Raw genomic sequence first — 19,088 nt, forward strand, 5'->3', positions numbered from 1 at the left:
TTGTCTATCACATAAAAAGGCCAAAGTACCTGAAAAGAAGGAGGGTACGTGTCTACTACACAGCATTTCTCTTGGCCATAGAACAATCAATGCCCCATCTTCACCAACACTTGCCTGCCCTAAGAGATAGATCGCTTAGATTGGCGTGGGAACAGCTCTTCGCCTGGGCACTGAACGACTACTTGATAGGGAGAGCTTGAAAACAACAACTAACACTAATAACAAGCATATTGAGAATTTTCAGGCGGGCAACTTTAACGTCGCAAGAATAAGCTGCCGGACTGCAGCAAGGTAAGAGCAAAATGCCGGTGAGACTAGCCTCTGTAATAAAGATGATAGGGATTTTGATGATCACCGGGTTCTTGGCTGCCTCTGTATGGCAGAAAAGTTATGCTATCAATATTTTGGCTGTACCCAAACCTAATATACCCCCACCCACGGCTGCAACAGGTGTTACGTCAGGTGGTACTAGCAAAATTCCACACAAGGGAAATAGAGTTAAACGCAGCACATACTCATATAATAAAGGTATTGACAACTACATACAAGATTCAGCTCACGTCTCGAACAACATGTGGTACCAACACATGACCCAAATAGGTAAGCAGACAACAGAAGACAGCTGCTACGTTTGCTCATTGATCCCATACGCCATGAGCGCTTCTCGAACTTTCGTTGCCACGGAAATAGATGAAAAGACAGCACGATGTATAGTATACTTGGCACTGTTCCAAACGAAAGGGAGATTTCAAGGGACGACGGTGCACCTGGTATGGAAAACGCGAGACACATATCCATACGAAAACAACTTCCTCAAGACTTATTTGAGTTACCACAAGACCAGTTTGCATGCTGAAGCATTTAGATACATGACAAGTGGCCCTGAAAAAGGAGAAACAAAGAAAGTAACACTACAATACCTACCATATGATTGGTACGCCACTGAAGTTCCTGGTAAACAAGGATGCTGGGAAAGACCACTGGTAATAATAACAGGGAAGGTGTACCTGGACAACAAATGGGATATAGGAGTGGTTGGCAGCAACATGGTAACGAGAGAGGATACTACAACTATTGCTGAACACAACGACAGATGTTGGATGACTTGGGTCAAGTACGTACCTATGCTAACGTGGATAGAGAAGGATGAAGACCCAATAACAATACTGCCGCTGTCTGCACCTAAGGTATGCTACCAACATAGAGGAGAAGTGGACGTGGGATACAACACCAACTGTGCAAGCGTGATGGAGTTACCTGAGGGGGGAGCAGGAACAGCAGTATTAATGGACCATTACTGGGCCTGCGGAGACAAGGCATATCACACACTGCCCCCTCTGTGGAATGGTATATGCACAATGGTACACGTTAATGTACCATCACTAGTGGTGCCCCAGAAACATGTGAACGTGGCGAACTTCCCTAAAATGGATGAAGGAAACAAGAGGAAGAAGAGATCTGTACAACCTCGGAAGGGGCCAGAGAACAGAAACAACAGCAACAACACTGTCCTGAATAGACAGAAAAGACAAGGAGAACCTCTGACAGGAAATTACCTATGGGGAAGGTCGGAAACAGCACTCACTTCAATCCCACCAGAACACAGACTATTCAGCAGAGCAGCAATGTTCTTCTCCTCAATAATACATCCGGGACTACAAGCTTACGCAAATGCAAAATGGCTCCAGATAACTCGATGGGAACTAATGATGACAATTAATTCTACAGTAAATGGATTCAACGCAATAAAAGAGGAACTGCGAGCAGTAAGGATGGTAGCACTACAGAACAGATATGTACTGGACCTCCTTACAGCAATGGAAGGAGGAGTTTGCGCAAAGATAGGACAATCATGCTGCACATTCATTCCTGCTAACGATGCTGACAATGGTACACTGACAGAAGCAGTATCACAACTGGCCCAGATGCACTCCAAAATGATGGATGAAAGTAAAGGTGTGAAAAAGGATGACAGCTGGTTTTCGCTATTATGGTCATGGATGCCATCTTGGCTGTCGGACGGACTGAAGATTATAGTTGGATGCATAATTCTGGCTGGAGCTGCACTGATCATAAGATTTTGAAAGGCCCGGAAGGCACGCACCACAGACGAAATGATCGAAATGGTTGGTATGCACCCCTTGATGCCGGCAGATGATGGCCAACACACAGGCACAATAATAAAAGAGAGAGAGAAATTGCGCAACCAGATCATCACCAACCACCTGGACCCACCATCTGTGAAGCTCGAAAACCCAAGAAACCCAAGGAGCTGCATAGGGAAATGGGTATACTGCACACCTAGAGGAACCTGTGTATATATGTATTGGTCATTTGAAGACCATGTCAACCACTATGGACATTTGGGGGGAGTAACTAAAATATGGAGAGTGAGAGGAGATAAGGAAAAGGATATGTTTGTGGTCGACAAGTCGACCAGAGGGGGGACTGAAGTGGGAGAATGGAACAAAAGGCTCCCACCAATCCCCTCACACCCCTGGCCTAGAGGATCACGGCCCAGGCACCCGCCACGAGAGGAGTTTGCCCATCTACCAGACGACCAAATACCCTGGTACAGGAACATACGGATGTGCCCACCCGCCTGCCCACCAGCCTGCCCTGCCCATGCCGACACCTGCGGCATGGATGAACTCGACTGAACTATTCAACACTAAATCAACACATCGTTAGAGATGCCATGACGACCTAGCCAACGGTCAGCACACCCGTGCAAACATGCACACTGGACACTCCCACACCAATCCACACGAAGAACATATTCAGTGCTATGACGTAGGTGACGGACACACCCACTGACGCGCATCTTTATTATTTTTCACATAGGCTTTTCAAAATGCAGAAACGCAAGACGCACAATGAACTCATCTAAAATGCTTGCTCACGCTTCTCCTAAATCCATGCATTGCCATGAGAAATATAACGAAGACATGATACTGGGGATAAAGCAATATGATACCATAACCTAAAGCGCCGTGCATCAAACATTTCCACCTATGTACCAGGCCCAAGTAGTCCGCAAGTGAGGGCTTCCATGAACATTGAATGAGCAAGAGTACAGTTGCTGACCCTGCAGAATGAGCCCGGCGAGAGCAGACAGTCAAGGGCACAATGTTGCAAACTCGCATGCCGCAAGCCGACGCCAAGGTCACACCTGCAAATTAAGCCAGGCACACAGTGGAAAATGCAATATTAATTGTGCAGAATTCTGCCTCAACCACGGTCTCACCTCACGTGACCAAGCCGAACCTGACAGGGTGCCAGGCCCAGGAGGAGGGAGGCGCCTGGATCCCACGTTTCAAGACACAGGCAGATACAATTAAGCGACTCAATGGACATCTGCGGCGGTGGGAGTAGTCTGCCTTCCAGCATATGAATAAATCCTCACATTGTCTGCACATACCCATAGTGATACATTGTTGCAAATGGCAGGTGCACCGCGAGCTGGGAACAGCGATGGTCCCAGACTGGGGGGCTCGCGAGTGGACCAATCAGAACATGGGGCTCTTATCACTGACCCCATTAACATTAGCCAATCCTCAGGGGTCTTCATGTAACAATTTTCATGTATCAAATTGAAGGGACAACCCAAGTATACCACCTGACTGACCCTCAACCACTAATAACGCTCTCTATACGTATGCTATACTAACCCTACCACTCGAGGAACCAATCCAGAGTGGCGATAGGTTTTTTGCTAACTTTCCCAGGTGACGCAACTAGCGTGTCATACTAAGGTAAAAAGGGCCTGCGAGCCCCACGATTTTGAGAGAGAGTGTCAGGACGGACGCGTACGATCCTTGACCCATCCCTGCCGTTTTGTTTAATAAACAGCAGAACCACCTTGCTTCTTGCGTGTGTCTCATACTCATTCTTTTGGGATATACGGGAGGAGTTGGGGCCTCCCTGCCCAGAGGTCCGCGGACGGCCCAGCCGACCCCGGGAGAATTTTCCCCCCGACAGTAGAATGCTATGTCTCTCCAAAGAGGCTGCTTCTCTGACAATCTGTTGAAGGGTTTGTTTGTTGCTATGCTTCTCATAAAGTTTTGAAGGAATCTTAGATTCTTGCTGAATTAATTCAGCTGTTTCAGGCACCATTTGTTTAACCTTTATTAGTTGACTCTATGGTAACCCAGTTATAGTGAATCTTGCATGGAAATCTTTTGCATGGAGCAAAGTGTTTTTGCCTGTAGGTTTAACAGAGAGTGTTGTCATCTTAGACTCTATTATATTTATCTGTCCATCGAAACAATAAAATGGATACTTATTTTGCTGTGCTTTGAGCGGAACTTAATTTGATGGTGTATTGTTTTTAATGTATGTAAACAATTCCTGTAACTCCTCAAGGGGGTATGTTCAGATCGCCAAAATATCATCTATATATAGTTTGTACGATTTGAGATGTTGTTTACAGCATGGTTATTCAAGGTAAAACAATTTTTCTAAGTGGCACATTAACATTTTAAGGCACATGAGCCATTCCGCCTCCCATAGATGTGCCCACCACTTTAAGATAACATTGTCAGTCAAAATAGTTTTTAAAAAATCTTTAAAAATAACTTAAGTATAATAATTACAAACAATATTTACTCCAACCTGATCTTGATGGAGGAGAAAGCACTCTACTCTTTCCAATCCATATACATATGGGATTGATGTATTTAGACTGCCCACATCCATCATAACATGTCACTCTTAGTTTGAAACACTGATTTTGTGATAGAATCAGAAATGGTTATTGTCTTTAAGATGTGACCCAGTTGTTTTAAAAAAGGTTGCAAAATACGGACTATATCACTGAGACAACGGATGTAATACACTATTAATTGCAAATATTATTGGCAGACCCGGTGGATTCCCCGTGGACATGTCTATTTAAAAAAATCACAGGGTTATCATTCTTCCAAAACTGTTTTGAATTCTTTGTGATAGTTTAATTGTTAGCAAAATAACATAATAGGATACATTTCAAGTTGTTGTTTTACAGAAATTCAGTTTCTTTAAATCAGCTAAATTATCTTTTCCAAAATATTCCAGGGCAGAGTTTGTGGTGCTAAGATAAAAAGTACTTTTTAGCTGGAATTATGTATAGCCTGAGGTACATGTTCTGTCTCTTTCGTGTGTTTCGAAAGTTGCAAACAATATTTTGAATTTCAGCTTTCAAATTATTTTTTGAAAGTCTATATGCTATTGAAGAAAATTTGAATTATATTTTGGAACAAAAGATAGACCCTTTTGTAATACACTCATTTTTGAAGAATGTAAAGATATGTTAGACACATCAAATCAAGGTTTCCTGTGAGGATGTATTACTAGCAATATTGATTTATTTGCCTGGGCTCTTTTAATGCAGTATCTTTATCTAAAAAACTCACTTGCTATTATTGGAAGACATTGATGTTGTTCTTCAATTGGCATTTGAGGTTTTTCGACCTCATGTTATGTATGATACTTGTTGAAAAGATTCTGTTAACATTTGTGACTGTTCTTCTACTTCTCAAATTGAAACTTCTGAAGACGTTGTGTTAGTTTTCATTTGTGTGGAGGGAATCACAGGTTGTTTCTTCTAGGCTTCCTACCATGTATAGACTATGTCAAACATATATACTAATGTGTCGCTCCTAGATTTTTGTAACTTCTTTGTCTCTAGCTCCTTTTGTTAAATATCTAATTAAGCATGGATTGTCTCCAAGTCAGATGTTAACTGTCCCTTTCAATAATGTGTAGATAGGTTGCTTGTAAGGATTTCCATTTCTGTGGCAATCCTGAGTAAAGTGTTTGACAATTCTTGTATAGTCAAGATGATGAAATCTTGTCAGCACTCGTTCAAGGTTTGGTACCACTTCTTGACAAATTGTGGACTATCCTTGCAAAAACTTGGTTTGGGATTAATTCTAAACCCTTGTTGTATCCATTGAGGGATGTAATATTAAATCAATATAGATGCATGAAGTTTCTGATCTATCTCTCCATTAATTAAGTATTCTAGTTAAAGCGAAACACTTGTGTATAGGCGCGTTATAAATGCCATATCATATCATATCATATCATAGTTGATTAATATTCTGTTCTGGAGTGTCTTTTGAATTTAGCTCATGTTCTTAGATGTAATTAGTCCTAATATCCATGTCTCCTCCTCAGGGGAGAGACCCTACCCCACATTTCTACTCTTTTATCAGTGAGTGACTCAATTGGGAAAAAAGGCATCTTGATTTTGTATGGTGTGCCAAGCCTATTGTGTGCATCTAGGAATCACAAAATGTGTCTCCTAAAGGGCTGCACTATGCCCAGGTCCGGATTTTTGAGACTCCCTATATAAAAGAATGTTCACTATAGTGATGGGTGACTGCACTAGGGAGCAGGCCCACACTTCCTTAAATAAAAGTAAGAAACATGTCTGAAGAAACCAACCAGTAGACAAGTAGATTGTACTCTACAAAGGAATCTAGATAAACAGGGGCTGGGGGTAGTGCAGCCCCTTGCGAGACACATTTTTTTTTGATGGCAATGTCATTCTTAATTTCCCTTTGCATGTGCTGCAGGCTTCTGATGATGATGTGACTGTCCATCCTGTGGAGGGTGATTTGATCATTGCCGAGTTTCCAGAGGGATTATCCAACCTTCTGAAAAGTGCCCTTATTCACCTAATATTCTCTTTCGGTCGCCTCTACTCCTCCTTTCACTGCATCGCTCTGCCCCTAGTCAAAGCTATCAGGATTAATGTAAATGCACGCTTCATTCTCCAATGCCAAGACTGTTGATCTACGCTGTGCTTTTGAGTAGTGAGAGACTTTGTAGCATTTGAAGATAATGTGGTCCACCTGTGCCTGAACTATCTTCACGTAACAAGGATTGCTACAACATTTTAAAAGAAGGTAATTCCTTCTAGTATTTGCAGAATTTTAAAAACAATATTTTAAAATACACAACTTGCACTAAGCACTGAGTGCAGTACCTGCTCATAGTTGGTAAGAATAGGCAGGATTCCAAATACCTCTTGTATTTACCATTGCTGGCAAAGTCCTAAGGACCACTTTTGGTTCATGTGACTTGTTTGAGGCAGGGACTGGTGTAATCCTGCACGTTTTTGTTTGCTAAACCTTTCAGGCAGCTACACATGTCACAGTAACAAAATGTATGACCCCCCCCAGCTCAAATTGCACTTTGTACCTTTTGTGTTGCCAGAGGCACACATTTATATTACAGACAGTGGCATGACTCTTTTGACTGGAGTGGCCCAAGTGGGGCCCTGACGTATGCAAGGGTGACATGAAGTACGAGTGCACAGACACATAAGGGTCATAGCTTAGTATAATGGGGTGGCACCTGGGGTGGCAATCAGATTCCAAGGGCAGCACGTGCCGCCCCAGGCCACTCCCTGGACACGCCTATGATTACAGAAGGATACACAGGGCCTCATTTTTATCACGAAATGTGGTCCAGCTAACTTTACTAGCATATATTCTGTAAACTGGGTGCACTCATTTGCCTGGGGATAAGCCCCGTGTTAACGGGGGAATCTGATTGCTTGTGTGCATTCTTGTATTAGCAAGGCTTTGCCAGGGAAACCAGATAATGTGTGCGTGCACCCCTAAGGAGGTGGCACACATACACCTGACAAGAGTGCTCATCTGCTAAATGGGGGTCCCCCTTTGTTTAGCCCCACTTGGGTCACAGTTACCCCTCGCCCCATTTACATTAGCAAACTATTATGACCCTCGCTGATCCATTATTGATGATCAGACCTGGTCAGTAGCATGAAGAATGTCCCGAAGCGCCTCTCAGGTCTGTGAGTGCACTCGACAGCAACATTATCTTGACTAATAGGGGGCAAAGCTCTGGGCTATGCCTGCTGCATAGCCCAGGGGTAGGTCAGGGCTTCATCAATTTGGCAATCAAGTTAGTTTGGATCGTGTCTATTTTATGTGCTTAAGCTTGTTCCTTGATGTATGGGATGTTAACAAAAATATAGTAAGTAAGTAAGTTAGAGTTTATTCGGATTGTAACAATCCATGATTAAACAGCACATATAAAAACAGCAATGCATTTGTGTAGTAATGGGGTTTTCCACAATGTAATGTACTACCCTCCATTTCAAAAATAAATCCCAAACAAGTCCCCCGATGAATGAAAACTAGGATGATCAAAGCAGCACTGATTTCATCAAGGAACCAATGTTTAAATCTGCTTGTTTGTATAGTGCCAAAATGTCAACTGGAGGCAACCATTACACGAGATCTAAATGTACACCCATTATGTGTGCGGTATTTACTTAAGCGAGAGCTTACAGGTCCTTTCGTTTTGTTAGAAATCTCTGATTGCCTTTGTTTGCTCATTTATGTGACAGTGGGCATTAATCCATTCCATAACTTTCAGAAGTTTTCAAACATATTTTATTTGCTTAAGAATGTTGTTCTGTCTCTTAGGTTTGGTCGTTGGTCTGAAAATGTAATGTCCATGAGGAATATTTTACCAAAGTTCAAAAGTGAAAGTCAGCCTGGAAGTTTGCAAAATAACATCTAGCATTGGGCACCGTTGTTGCCTATGGCTCTGCGAATCACAACAAAAGGGTACATTTCCAATCTTTTTTTGCGCACAAATCTGAGCTGTGCATAGAAATTGGCCTGAGATAGAACATGCCTAAAATGAGGAAACAATCTGCAAATTGGGCAGAAAGCATTTACATCAACCAAATTGAGAATACATGAGAGTAGTGCCTAGAAAAAAATGGAACATATGGGAAAAAGAATGCACTCCTATAATGTGTCAGGGAAGCCTGGGTCACACCTCCCCATCCCTCTTCGTCTTGAGCAGGACTTTCTTAAAATCCGGAAGCTCCTCAAGACTTTCCTCTTTACCTCTTCCTTCCCTTCCTCTCTCCTCTGCTAATCTCACAGTTGCTTGTTTGGTGTTCAGGGTCCTTATGCATCCTGGGGGTCCTGACCTCCACTCCGAATCACCACCAGCTTCTGTCTATTCTCAGCACTTGCCTCACCTTCCACCCTAGAGGCTTGCACTTACCTTACATTGCACTTCAACTACTGCTCTCCCATGAGCACCCCAGCACCTATCCCATTCCCCGTCCCTTCTGCACGTGCACGTTCTGAACACTCACAAGGCATAGCAGGCCCCCCCCCCTAGAATCCCCACTGTATTTAATTTTTTTTGTTAAGTATTTTAATTGTTTCTCATCCCCTTGTCCCCTCCCTGTTGCCCTATGGGTGCTTTGAAACAGTATTTACTTCCTCTATAAGGGCCTAACAAGCGAACAATAAATAAATAAATACATTAAATAAATAAATATTTAGTGTAGTGACAAGTCAGAGACAGATTTATTTGTCTTGCAAGACAAATACTAGAGACATCCTCACCTAATGGGAACCTAATTGGTAGGATCCCCGACCGTCCTCAAAAAACTCAACCCACGACGGCACAGAGGAGTGTTTGAAATGTGGTGCACCTAATGAGGGCGCCTTCCGTATGTATTGGGCGTGTCCTTTGATTACTACATTCTGGGCTTCCGTCGCAGATATCCTTGAACAAATTACATGAATCCCTGCATCACTATCCCCCTTTAAATATTTGTTTGGGGATATTGGTAAGGTGGCCGAAACCGCCAGACGCTTATTTGATGTGACTCGTGTTGTTGGAAAACTTTGCATACTGAAAGACTGGAAATCCATAAATGCACCCTGCAGTGATGATTTTCTTCAGGATCTCATACTGGTTAATGAATCTGAAGAACAATTTGTACTAACCATATCAGCGAATTGCCGCCCCAAGGACATTTGGGCGCCGTTCAGAAGCTATCTGTGTAACACACTGTCCGACAGTGATTCCTCTTTCTTATCTACGCCTTGATTTACCACCCCTTTTTTGACATACATGCTAACATAATTGTGTTGAATAGATTGTGATGTACCTGTGATATGTTGCTGCTGTGATGACTCTCAATAAAATAAAGTTTGAAAAAAGAAGCCAACCCATAATATCGGTCTTCATAGATGGCATCCAAATCCAAGTTTCTGAGGTAACCAAAAACCTTAGGGGTGTACCTCGACACCTCCCTCACCCTTGACAGACAAGTGAACGCCATCTCCCCCTCTGCAGCCTACACGGCCAAACTCATTAATTCAGCCAAACAATTTCTAACCACAGATAGCTGCCTCACCATTGCCAGAGCGATCACAGGCACCAGACTGAACTATTGTAACTCCCTTTTTGAGGGAACCTCAAAGCGCAATCTAAAAAAAATGCAACTAATACATAACAATTCCCTGAGAGCAGCACTCACCATCCCGAAAAGAGATCACATCTCTGCGGGCTCACTGGCGATCAGGGAAAGGATTATCTTTAAGACACTTGCCATCACGCACAAATGCCTGAGTCACACTGCTCCTCAGTACCTGTCCCAGAAAATTGCAAGAACTCATTCAAAAAGACCCACACGATCTTGCCACGCTTTTAAAATCACCACACCACGAGTGAAGAGAGCCAAGGGGGGCAGAGTGAGTTTCCCGGTAGTCGCTGCCCGCCACTGGAACACCCTCCCAGTAGGCCTCTGAGCACAAGAATCCTATGGAGCCTTCCGCAAAGCCCTGAAAACCTGGATGTTCATTTGAACTTTGCCCCCTCAACCACCTATATCTCTTAGGTATGTCCTGCCAAGCATTGAATGTAACAGTTCTGCAACAGTGCCCTGATGCCCTTGGGCTTTGGCACTTTATAAATGTAAAAATAAATAAATAAATAAAAAATGCAACAACTTGACCCGGCAAGCATTGCCTGTAGTAGAATCAATTAAAAGAAACAGAAATAGAGTTCACTACAAGAGGACATTAGTTAGACCAAGCAAAGAAGGACATGGCCAGGAAGATAGCACAAGGGCAACGCTCTTGCCTTGGAAACAAGACAAAGCACTGCAACAGAGGTTTAATATAGGGTCCCGCGCTCAGAGGCTGGAGTCCGGCATGAAGCGTAGCATACAAAAACAATTTCATTGTATGAATGTTATTCTTAGACATCTGTTAACTTGAAATATTAGGCATACTGCCACCACAGATGGCAAAGTAAAAACATGGCTACAAAAAAAATGCACTTTGCACAGTTCCATGAATCAGGGTGTGTGTCTGCAGTGCAAAGTCACTTTTCAGCAGGGCAAAGTCACTTTGAACCATGCAAAATATTCCATGACTGGGGGACTTAGTTACGTTGATGAAGTATACAATGCTTTGCGACAGTGTTGAGCTTTATGCACTGATGTTAATGTGATTGTAGATGCACAAAACCTGTTTATGTATGCACAAAAGGGCCCTATTACCACCCTAGGTGTGCACACATGTTCAAGTGATTGTGCATTTCGCACACTGTGGCATGCTGTGCATATATTTTTCCACCCACCTGGTATGTATGCAGTGTGCAAGCCACACGGGGATATACCGGACTCTTACTGGTAACAGCCTATGCTGCACCTAATTACTTTTCTTTTTTTTCAAACAGACATGCAAACTTCTCATCCGCCGGAAAGGCCATCACTGTACTTTTTCGAATAGTTACCGGAGAAGACTGGAACAAAATAATGCACGACTGCATGGTAGGTTACCTCTGCACAAGGAAGTGTTGTGATTGCCTTGTGCTTTGACAATACCATTTGTTTTCAAATTTTTAAGGGGGGGTTACTTGTGTCAGATGTAATGCATGACAAAGTTCATCTGGATACCCACTTGTGAAATAAATCTCATTGGCATCATGACAATGGGCCTCATTACAAGGCTGGCATTACCCGTGCCTGTAGGACAGGCATGGCTGCCGTCGGTATTCATTTTTTTCCGGGGCCCAGAAAAGGGCAATTATCGGGTAATTAAGGCCTTGCCGGACCCAGTAATTGGCTTTTTCTGGGCGTCAGAAAAAATTCTTCCCCATTCCCATTTGAGCCCCATAGGAAGGGGGAAGGTGGTAACACTGGTACCGTTAATAATGGTACCGGTTCTACAGTCATGTTCAGCTCGCGGGTGCCGGTACGGCCACCAGGTCAGACCTGGTGGCTGCAAAGGCACCCGCGAGCACATCTCGTAGTTTGCCAGAATGGTAACAACGGCACTGGCTAGTTTACCGGTACCATTGTTACTGTACCGGCAAACTCGTAATGAGGCCCATTGTCATAAAGATTTCCTGAAGTAATGTAAAAACTATTTCGACAATGCATTTAGCTGGGGAAAAGCAGTATAACAACAAAGCAACGGGTGACCCCATCCGACGTAGCCGCTGGCCACTCAGAGTCACCTGCTGGAAAGGTGATGGCGCCAATTTCATCAAACGCTGTTGGAAAAAGAGTCAAGGGAAACAGTTTCAAAACTCCCCACATCAGACGCCAAAGGGAACACTGATCACTATCACATTCTCAAAGGGGGACATTTCTGTCAATGGATTAGTCCCATCAAGCCTAAGCATTGGGGATCACACTTAAAAAATATACCTCCTGTCGAGTTTTCCAGCCCATATTGCTCTCCAGCAAGACAGCCGCTCTGCTTTGGTGATCATCTCCATGCACAATCAAATTATTAAGTGATCCATTGCTTTCCGAAGCTAAGTCCACGCTCAATACATACCCCAATAAGACTAATAATAATAACATTCTGACTTTGAGAGCAACTCTGGCCCCCACACTCCAGCGACAAGGAATACCTGGGCCATTGTAGATCCCCCCCACCGCTGCATGTATGAAGGCCAATCCTCTGCCACCTCACATTACCACTCCATCAGCCATCAGTTGTTGTCCTGACCTCCCTCCATTCCTCATCCTCCAGTGACCAAATGAATGCCACTGAATGTTTGTGAGCAGCAATTCCCCCCAATGAATTTAGTAGCAAAGGTTTATTGATGTGCATTAAATCCCCTGGCAGCACAACTGCAAGTTCTGCGGGAATATTATTTTTAACTGCCTTTTCCCATTGTGGTTTTGCAGACCTTGCATTTCATAGGATTGAAATAACTCATTTGTTCACCTTAAGATCTGCCTCTAAATTCTATGGGCCCGATTCATTGAAGTGTTTGCACGGTTTGCACGGTTTCAAGTGACTTTGCACTGCTGAAAAGTGACTTTGGGCAATGCTAATATTAATTTTTAAAAAATAGTGTCCGGTGAGGGGGGGAGGTGGCAGCCTCCCAGCCAATGAGGTGGCTCAAAACGGGGTCTGTACCACACCAGGAAAGACCCCACTCCGAGCCCCCTCATAGTGGGAGGCCCGCATCTTTCATCACGGGGAATGAAGGTAAGTGTGCTCCCCCGCATCCCCACCCCCCTTTTCCACATATTCTCTCCCTCCCTATAATAATAATAATAATAATTTGACATTTATGTAGCGCTAGGAACCCTCAGGTATCTGAGCGCTGCTTATTATTACCCACCGTGTGTGGTGCTCATTTAGCGACCTCGGAAGGATGAAAGGCTTAGTTTGGCCCTGCCGGGATTCAAACCTGCCTCAGCAGGCTCTGCACTGATGTCAAAGCAAGTGCTCTACTCGCTGTGGCACTTGACCGACCTATAACCACCCCACTTACCTGCGCTGCTCTGTTCCTCACTGGCGCCGGGAACAGTACTATTCCTGGCACATCTGCGCCGCGCAAATAGCTGCCATCTCCTGAATCCACGGCGGCCATGTTTTTTGCATTCATTTCCTCGCGTTGATAAACGGTTTACATGCCGTTTCTCAACTCGAGAAAAATTAACTATTAGTACCAGTACAACGTGCCAGGGTACCAATAGCAATAGAACCCATGGAGGGAGGGCTTATCGGTTTGGTAATGCCCCAGGGCATTAACAGACCGGTAATACTATTGCTTAAGTGTACCATCAGGTTTTATATGCTGGGTTCCTCCTGCTTCTAAGCAGCACAGGAATACATGTTTTTATAACCCAACTGAATGGTACTAAGTTTGTCAACCTCCAAAGGATGAAAATGTGAGACACCCACTTAGAAAAGTAAAACTGCAGCCATCGTTGAATGCTATGAATGTATTAGCCAAGCACAGGCTTCTGAGCATGAACTTTATACAGTCCGTAGGCACGGTACAACAGTAAATTGTGACTAACTCTTAAGCAAAGTGCAACATATTTATTAAACAATAATTGAGGGATTTTCTCTGTTCACCTGATGGGGAGCTTAAGACCTGTTTTTTCTATTTAAAAGGTTCAGCCGCCATTTTGTACACCAGATAACAGCAGGTACTGGGAAACAGATTGTGGAAACTATGCCGGTGCACTCATGTATTTCTGCTCATTCTACGTCATCATTGCCTACATCATGCTGAATCTGCTCGTTGGTAAGTAAAAGAAAGACGCAAAGCAAACTGCTAGTTGGTATATAATGATTGGCTGAGATGTTTTGTGCTCCAATGCTGTTCTTTCACTGGATGCAGGATGGTGCTAAAATGATAAGAGGGTGGTGATAGTACAGAAAAGGGATAAATGGGTGACAAACTTACTTTCTTTCTTTCTTTCTTTCTTTCAAATTATCGAATGCGTGGCTGGACCCACGCAGGCACTTCCCCATCCAAAAGGATGATGTGCACCTACCCCACCAATCTTACACACAGCCCTCACTTTCTCATAACTCCTCCCACCGCCCCGTCTGATCCACAAAATCTAGCAGTACACTGCTCTTCTCCCTGCCTCTCACCCCGACTCCTCCCAGCAAAGCCTTCCCACTCACTTCAGCCACAACCAGCGCAGACAACCGAACCCTCATCAACTCTCTCTCCTCAACATAAGAATAAGGTTTTGAATGGCTCGGACATGCAGTGGAAGGTAGATCAGTAATCGGGGAGCCAATGATGGGAATGGCTGGACATGCCCCAAGGAATCAATGTACCAAAATGAGACGAAATGTACAGGAGAAAAGAGTTTGACGAGAAATGTAACGAAAGAGTTGAAAAGATACCAAGTACAGCTGAACCAAATAATGAATCTACTCTTCTGCCTGAATAGTAGGTCCAAGTATTCGGCCGTAGCCAAATAGTGCGCCGAATAGCAGTTTCTTTAAACCCCTTTTGCACAGATTTTTAAAAGACAAAACAATACAGGGTTTGTGAGAGCAAGGCCCAGATACCATCCCCCCATATTGTTTTGTACTTGAAAACTCTGTGCAACAGGAGTCGCCAGGCCTTGCTCCAGCTGCCCCTGATTTTTTTTATTCCCTGGGGGACCACCATGGCAAGGTCTGGTGTGGTACACCCTGTTTTGGCGCAGCCGTTTTGGCGTGGGCCGGTTCGGCGCGCCTCCTTCGCTGCAGCGGCCAATTTGGGGCTCCCATTTGGGTGCCATTAATTTTGTGCAAGGGATGTGTGGCCACGGCTGACATTTCAGCCGTGTCTAAACACCCTCATGGCAAATATGAGTGGATTATTTTTCCACAAATGCTGCACATTGACAGGTGCTGTGCCTGTTAATTGAGTCATTTGCGAGATATAAGCAGATGGTGTCTTGAAGCCTGGTCTCACAGGGTTAATGACCAAGTACCTAAACCAGGCCAGAAAGAACTTGGTATTTCAATGTGGCCCAATTCCTACTTGCTCTATATGTGATTACATAATGAATTGCAGGTGAAGTAGAAACACGCCCACAGTGTTACATAATGAATTGCAGGTCAAGTAGAAACACGCCCACAGTGGCACACCTAACCCTCTCTGGCCTAGTGGTTAATTTCTGGTCTGTTAACCGAGCAAGACCAAGATTCAAAACCCCTCTTGCTTTTTTTCAAATTAATTACATTTATGCGTGCAATTGGCGCTAGCTCTGCCTGATATTTTATGAGAACCAGTGCCTAGTCATGGGTGCCACATGCAATAAGGTCGTGTGACGCGAGCTCCACCAATATTTATCGGACCGGAAGGTTGGAGTGAGTTGGGTTGGGTTCATTGGTCCTGGCCGAGTGATGAAAAACATTTAAACAATTTGCATTGCCAGGTCCTGCTGTGCAGAGGTCCAGAGGCCCATCAATGGGTCTGGAGCTGCCTGGCAGCCTTGTGATCTTGAGCACACACGGTTGCCAGTTGCTGTGCTCTAAATGAATGCATTATTCAGGCATATACACTGCACCCATAGGATAAAACCCACACTATGACAGGCCGATGACTGAACAGCAAAGCAGCTGCTTCTAGAAAACCAATACAAAACAGGTCTATTTTTGTTATATTCTCATTTCTATATTTGCCTTTATTTTAATGTGGTACACTGGCCTGCAATCTGAGCTTTGTGCACCCTATTTGTAATGTGCCTATAGGTTTGAAATGATCGTTTGGTTTCGGCCACTTGGACTTATACGTAACACATAACAGAGACATCTAGGCCACTATCCTGATAATACACATAATACAAATTCAAGCCCAGTAATATACTTTTATTAATTTAACATTTATATAGCGCTACAAACCCTGGGGTATCTGAGTGCTGCATATTATTACCCATGGTGTGTGGTGCTCATTTATTGACCTCGGAAAGTTGATTGGCTGAGTTTGGCCCTGCCGGGATTTCAACCTACGTCAGCATGTTCTGCACAGATGTCAAAGCGAGCGCCCTACTCGCTGTGCTATCAGACCAGCGTTTACACCCTACTGGCATGGCAATCCTCAAAAACTGTGCACATTGAAAAATGTTTTTGTGAATGTGCACTCCGTGCTCCTGTGCAATGTGATGCAGACCGCATTTGTATAACTATGCTCACTGGAACTGTATTAAATTGTGACATAATAGGGAAACTCGCATCATATAAATCCTCTATTGATAACTTACAGCGCACGTCAGCAATGCCACTGTTTCTAAACGCTTCACCAACCAAATAGTAACCATTTAATCGCCCTCAGAAGAATGGCCATCTGAGTTAGCCCTACCAGGAATCAACCGTGTGACTTGCAAGTGTGTGGGTCAGGTGCTTAACCCACTGAGCTATATCAGGTGCTGGTCATTTTTTCCAACAGTGTGTAATACCTGTTATCTGCGTTTAGTGGTTGTTAAGCGCTTTAGCCGAATTGCAAGACTGGCAAATAAAGCATCAGTGTACTAAATCCACTTTTACTGAATACCAGCTATACAGAAGTGCTAAAGTGGGCAACGAGGAAGAAGGCTGGCTTTATTTGTCAGAATTGTTCTTGTAGTTGCTTCCAGTTCACACGGAACGGGTCCGGGGATGCAACGGGTCTAGATCTTAAAAGTCCATGTAATACTGCATTACATCTCGATACATACACATGGTATTGTATGCTAAAACTAGCAGTATAATGAAGTAATTTACTTGCAAATGGTCTTTTGAATCTCAGCTGCGTCAGACTGTCCTTTGCTGATTTGGATGTCACTCTTGTGCTCATGGTATCCCAAGTACGTCTTCCAAAGACTGTAAACCTTTCCCTTTATGCACCATGTCCATCGCCCCAAAACATACCAGCGCCAAGAGGTCCCCGCGCCATAGTGGCTGCGGCGCACAGGTTGCGCCGAATCGGGACCTGCGGCCGAACGCTCATGCCATAACGATGTGTGCCGAACAGGTCGCGCCGAAACGTCCTGCTCTGGGCCCGGTGACCAGCAGAGACAATTGCAGGGGCCGCCGGATCTTGCGCTGGCGGTCCCTGCTGATGCCTTTTTTCAAAAATGGGTCAGGGTTTGTTTTTAATGGGCAGGGGGTCTGCAGGTCAAGGCGTGATGATCCCCAAACCCCCTGGCAACAATTGCAGAAGGTACCCGGTATTGCCTCCAGTGGGCCCCAATGCTGCTTTTTTCTTTTTTTTTAAATGGGCAGGGGTGCCACCCGGGCAAGGCCCGCCGACCACCCTAGCAACTATTGTGGGGGTCGTTGAGTCTTTCAGTGTCAGACCCCACTGCTGCTTTTTTGTTCTAAAAAATGACAGCGGGATCATCAGGACAAGGCCCTGTGGCCCCCCCAGCAACAATTGTGGGGGTCCCAGGGTCCTGTCTCAGTGGAACCCCGCGGCTGCATTTTTTTTCAAATGGGTGCAGGGTCGCCATGGCAAGGCTCAGCGATCGCCGCAGCCAGAATTGTGTGGGATGCTAAGTCTTGCAATGGCGACCCCCGCTGCTGCTTTTTCTTTTAAATTTGACAGAGGTATTAAAATTAGATGCTTTCCTCAGAGATGTGATAAGTGCCAGGCTATTATGCAAGTCTATGCAAAAAGGACCAGCATACTCGTCCTTGGCACTTAAGGGGTTAAACTAAATTCTCTCCCACTGCTTTACATGCTTATGAAAAGAATGCAGCGATCCAATAGAAAACCTGAAGCAGAAAGGATAGTTCCATGACATTATGAAGATGTAAGGGTAGCAAGTAGATTTGCAGCTGCGCCTAGCCATTCCTTCTATGCGGATAGGAAATGAGGTCACAGGGCCATCATGTGATGCATAAGGGATCGTTAGAACAGAGGTCGGTGCAGACACTTTATTCCATGCATGAGTAGGACCGGCTGCAGGGAGCGTTGGGATGATTTCCTAGGGCCTTTCGTTAAGGCAATAGAAAAGGGGACCAATGTATGGTCTGACCAAGTCACTGGGAGAGCAAGAGGAGAAAATACAGCATTGGACATGCTAAAGACCAGGTGGAGCGTGTGTTCTTGATTACCGGCAGAGCCTTGAAGGATTCCTTGGAATTCTGATATCGATCTTTAGGCAAGAAAACTGTTCACCTGTATAAATGGGCTGCCCTCTGGTTAGAATTGCCAACAACAGGTTTTCTGCAAGTGGGAGGGACACTACCAGTTTGGCAATGAGGAAGACCCACTTTCCCCCGCATGCTCAATTGTAATAGGGATGCTGGTGCACAGTGAGGATTCAGGTCACACTGCCAGCAACACACAGAGGCAAGGAATGGGAAAAAACAACACCTGCAAATGTTCAGCCAAAGCGGAGAGAACAGATGAGGCAACAACGTAAAAAAGAGAAATACGCACCCGGGGAAGGGCGCTGAGCCAATCAGGTGGATGGAACAGCGGGCGAGAGGCCCTTCCCCGGGTGGTGCATTTTTTTCCCTTTGTTTTTCTAATGTGGGGAGGCAATAGGGAACAACTCC

The 19,088-nt window shown here is 44.5% G+C and overlaps 1 protein-coding gene and 1 long non-coding RNA gene across 4 annotated transcripts in view; one reads left to right on the forward strand and one right to left on the reverse strand.

Annotated features, from left to right (window-relative positions):
* Window positions 1–19,088, forward strand: part of NALCN (sodium leak channel, non-selective) — a 3,431,684-nt gene that overhangs the window by 3,323,481 nt on the left and 89,115 nt on the right. For both annotated transcript variants that reach the window (XM_069637002.1, XM_069637001.1), the window contains 2 exons: window positions 11,518–11,611; window positions 14,208–14,340. In XM_069637002.1, the coding sequence (XP_069493103.1) occupies window positions 11,518–11,611; window positions 14,208–14,340 (227 nt within the window). The remainder of the gene's footprint in view (window positions 1–11,517; window positions 11,612–14,207; window positions 14,341–19,088) is intronic.
* LOC138526356 (uncharacterized) overlaps window positions 1–19,088 on the reverse strand; it is a 189,908-nt gene that overhangs the window by 123,210 nt on the left and 47,610 nt on the right. The gene's annotated exons all lie outside the window — the stretch shown is intronic.

The sequence above is a fragment of the Ambystoma mexicanum genome, chromosome 7p (genome assembly GCF_040938575.1).
Source record: "Ambystoma mexicanum isolate Mex_15411 chromosome 7p, UKY_AmexF1_1, whole genome shotgun sequence".
NCBI lineage: Eukaryota > Metazoa > Chordata > Amphibia > Caudata > Ambystomatidae > Ambystoma > Ambystoma mexicanum.